Source organism: Scylla paramamosain, chromosome 44 (genome assembly GCF_035594125.1).
Source record: "Scylla paramamosain isolate STU-SP2022 chromosome 44, ASM3559412v1, whole genome shotgun sequence".
Lineage (NCBI taxonomy): Eukaryota > Metazoa > Arthropoda > Malacostraca > Decapoda > Portunidae > Scylla > Scylla paramamosain.
In genome coordinates this window covers 4,410,618-4,415,014 of record NC_087194.1, presented here as the reverse complement: position 1 = coordinate 4,415,014, position 4,397 = coordinate 4,410,618, and the positions used below count along the sequence as shown (strand labels likewise).

General features: G+C 45.3%; 1 protein-coding gene across 1 annotated transcript in view; it reads right to left on the bottom strand.

Annotated features, from left to right (window-relative positions):
- Positions 1-4,165, bottom strand: part of LOC135094137 (ubiquitin-like modifier-activating enzyme 5) — a 5,978-nt gene extending 1,813 nt beyond the window's left edge. Inside the window, exons 1-4 of the mRNA XM_063993944.1 lie at positions 3,928-4,165; positions 2,051-2,186; positions 1,470-1,666; positions 882-1,068 (exon numbers count right to left, since the gene is read on the bottom strand). Of these exons, the coding sequence (XP_063850014.1) occupies positions 882-1,068; positions 1,470-1,666; positions 2,051-2,186; positions 3,928-4,064 (657 nt within the window). The 5' untranslated portion in view covers positions 4,065-4,165. The remainder of the gene's footprint in view (positions 1-881; positions 1,069-1,469; positions 1,667-2,050; positions 2,187-3,927) is intronic.
- Between the last annotated feature and the right edge of the window lie 232 nt (positions 4,166-4,397).

Below are 4,397 nucleotides of genomic sequence, written 5' to 3'. Positions count from 1 at the left end.
AGTGGGTAAGTTGCCACACTGGGTTGGCTACACTGACAGACATATTCTCTCCACTCTCCTTCAGGCACTTGTAGCTACAGTATCTTTAAACTTGTAGTACCTCAAGTTTCTCCTGCTACAATTAATCAGCATACTGTCAGTAGTTTGTTTTCACTTGTTGAAGAAATGTGGTTTGTCAATTAAGGATGTTTTTATGAAAGGCTTCAACATCACTTTATCTACCAGCCCAGTGAACTCTAACACAGCACTGGAAGACCGTGGATGTCCTAGAAACTGCTAATAACGAGAAGCACACCCGCGGTAATCCTGGGTCTGACTGAGGTGCCACAGGAATTTTGTCCAGCGTGACAGCCCCTGAGGAGAAGCTGTCAACACATCTAATGACAAACAAAGTGCACAGTTTTAACAAGAAGCTGTTCGAGGATTTGCTAAAACGAGTAGTTGGGAACAGTTTTTCATCATTAATGGTAACTACTAATGGTGGGTGTGGACAAATGGTAGTTAAGGCCATGCTCAAATCAATTAAGGGTCATGTTTACAGACAGAATCAAGGTTAGGGTCAGGTCAAGTCAAGTAATGTTCAAGATCAGGGCAAGAATCAAGGTGAGGTCAGGCCAGGTCAACATCAAAATTGGGTTAGTCAAGGTCAAGATCAGGTCAGGTCAAGTAATGTTCAAGATCAGGGCATGAATCAAGGTGAGGTCAAGGCTAGGTCACACTCATCAAAATTAGGTCAGCCAAGGTCAAAATCAGGTTAATGAAGTTCAAAATCAGGTCAGCCAAGGTCAAAATCAGGTCAATGAAGGTCAAAATCAGGTCAGCCAAAGGTCAAAATCAGATCAAGTAATGTTCAAGGGAGGTCAAGGTCATGTCACACTCACATCGAAGCAGGCAGTCTCCCCGGGAATGAGGAACTGTATGTGACCTGAAACGGCATTCTCAGACACACCCGACTCGAACCAGGTCTGCCCCAGCTCATTGCAGGCTCGGTTCACTGCCATACGCGCTTCATAGTTATCCACACAGCTCAGCACCAAGTCCACCGCTCCACCCTCCAGTCCACCACCCCTGCAAGAAGTGGAGCAGGTGGCTATAGAGGTGGAATGTACTATTGGTGGTAGTTTTTGTTAAGTATGTGGTTGTGCATGTGGTTAGGTGGATAGGTGGTCATGTGTGTGTGTGTGTGTGTGTGTGTGTTGTGGTCAGTGTGGATATGTGGATGTGTGGATTGATGCTTTGTAATGTGGAGGAATGTATGTGGTTGCGTTTGTTTACTTTGGGGTGTCTTGTTTGACAGGATGTGGAAAAATGTGGATGAGGTGATGCTGCTACCCTAACCTAACCAACAAACACACACACACACACACACACACACACACACACACACACACACACACACACACACACACACACAAAACTACTCTAACCTAACCTAACACACCCACACCCACACCTGCAACACCACACACCTGACACGGCCGAGGAAGTGGTCAAAATTATCCAGCGTTGTGATGTTGTAATTGTGTGTTTCAAATTCCACATCTGGGTTGATGGAGCGGAGGGTTGCTGCTGCTGCCTCCACCTTGCTCTGCCCCGCCTGGTGTGGTTGGAAGAAGAGGCGGTTCATGTTGGCCAATTCCACCTTGTCGTAGTCGAAAAGGAGCAGCTGTTTGGAGAGAGAGAGAGAGAGAGAGAGAGAGAGAGAGAGAGAGAGAGAGAGAGAGAGAGAGAGAGAGAGAGAGAGAGAGAGAGAGAGAGAGAGAGAGAGAGAGAGAGAGAGAGAGAGAGAGAGAGAGAGAGAGAGAGAGAGAGAGAGAGAGAGAGAGAGAGAGAGAGAGAGAGAGAGAGAGAGAGAGAGAGTTTCATTATTACATTTAAGGTCACTTTTTTACTACAACTACTACTACTACTACTACTACTACTACTACTACTACTACTACTACTACTACTACCACCACCACCACTATTAATATTACTGTAATTAATGCTGCATATGTTTTCTACCATCACCACCACCACCACTACTCCACCTACTCCTCCACCTCCTCACCTTGCCAATGCCACAGCGAGTCAGCATCTCCGCCGTCACACTCCCCACTCCACCCACTCCCACCACAGCCACAGTGTAGGTTCGGATCTTCTCGTAGTCCTCCACAATCCCCATCCGCTTCAAGGCCATCAAGCGGCTGTGGGTGGAGCAGTCGTGGTGGAGAGAATGTGGATAGTTTTATTTCATTTGTATTTACTTGTGAGGCGTAGACTTTTTATTTTCTTCGTTTTTTGTTTTGTTTTTGTTTTGTGTGTTTTTTTTTTTGTGGTTAAATCGTGGCTTTACTGTTTTATTTTTTTGTTCTTTGCTTTTTTTATTGTGTGTGTGTGTGTAATAATAATAATAATAATAATAAACGGTTTATTATTTAGGCAGTTGACAAACTGAAAATGTACATAGGGGATGGGGAAAAACTTAACATTAATCCTAAAGGTAAGTCTAATCTAGGAGGGAAATACTATTGATTGATGGCTCGCACCATGGTGGGAATCGCACTGAGTCTGTACCGGTCCGTGCGCGGCACCTTCAGGGGTGTGTGTGTGTGTGTGTGTGTGTGTGTGTGTGTGTGTGTGTGTGTGTGTGTGTGTGTGTGTGTGTGTGTGTGTGTGTGTGTGTGTGTGTGTGTGTGTGTGTGTGTGTGTGTTCATGCTTAAATACTGACTCAACAAAAAGGAAGTAATTCAATTAAAACACACCTGTGATAGTAAAAAAACAATAAATAAAATAATTATAAATAAATATAAAAAAGTTTATAAAAATACAGGAAAACATGTCATAATAATATAAACCAACAAGTAGGTAAGGAAACACACACACACACACACACACACACACACACACACACACACACACACACACACACAGCTGAAGGAGGCCTAGCAGGGCCCACACATAGATATGGTAACAACACAATTCAAGCGTCTGAATAGGAAAAAGACTTAAGTGTAATTATAACAAGCAGGTTGTCAGGGTTGAAGTGGCACATCCCCCATTAGGTTAGGTAAGGGGAGAGTCGCCAGGGATATAGCGCCCCCAGGGTTAGGTTAGGTTTGAGGGGCCATATTTTAGTCACATTTGCTTCCCCAGCTCAAAAATCTTCTCAAAAAGAATTACTTTACCTGGAGACTTTCCTTGAAGGCCAAATTTTACTTTTTTTTTTTTTTTCTAATCCAAAAACCCTGACCCACCCATACCCAAGCATGCTGGGGCCGGGGAGGGAAGGCAAAAATTAAATACAAGGTGATGGTATTCTTAAGATTTACCAACAATACAATTAGACAAGAGCACACACACACACACACACACACACACACACACACACACACACACACACACACACACACACACACACTACCCAAAGATCTGTCACTATGAGCTCTGAGATCTTTCCACAGGGTAACGGCTGGCAGGGTGACCAGCAGATGACCGTAGGTGAATCACACATCACACACCGCATAGCGTAGTGGTTACCACGCACGGCTCACAACCGCGAAGGGGACGGATTCCAGTCCCGGGCGCGGCGAGGCAGATGGGGAAGCCTCTTAATGTGTAGCCCCTGTTCACCTAACAGCTAGGAGGTACGGGATGTAACCCTAGGGGTTGTGGCCTCGCTGTCTCGGTGTGTGGTGTGTGAGTGGTCTCAGTCCTGCCCAAAGATCGGTCAGTATGAGCTCTTCAGCTCATACTGACCTAACGGCTGGCTGGGTGACCAGCTGCAGACGACCGTAGGTGAATGATACACTTGTCACACCAATAACACAAAAAATAAATAAATAAATAAATAAAACTAATAATATCCGACACACAAAAACAACACTAAAAAACGTACCAAACTGTATCTACCCCCACGCCCCCCCCCATCCCCATACGTGACACACCTGTACGGGTTAGTATCCACCACTTCGCCAGACATCTGCGCTATTTTCTCCCTCTCCGGACCTCCTCCTGCTTTCCTCGCTCGCCTCAGCTCCTCCTCCAGCTCCGCCACTCTCCTCTGCAGCGCTTCCACCGACATGGTTGGTAGTGAGAGAGAGAGAGACAGAAGTGACAGGGAGGTGAGAGTGACAGTGCCTGGAAGTGAACAGCTGTTTGCTTCTCCACGCGTCACTCTTGATCTTGATCTTGGCTTAATCTTGATGTTAGAGGTGGCTCAGGATAAATCCTGAACCAGGCCTTTGGATCAGCGACTCTAATAGAAGAAAAAAAAAAAACGAATAGTATCATTTATACTAACTGGCCCTGCATTTAGCACGAACATTCTCTCCAGAAACTCGCATCACAGACTCAATGTCTCAATCATCCTTGCATTTGCCGATTCACTCATAATCTTTTTTATTTTTACGTAGGA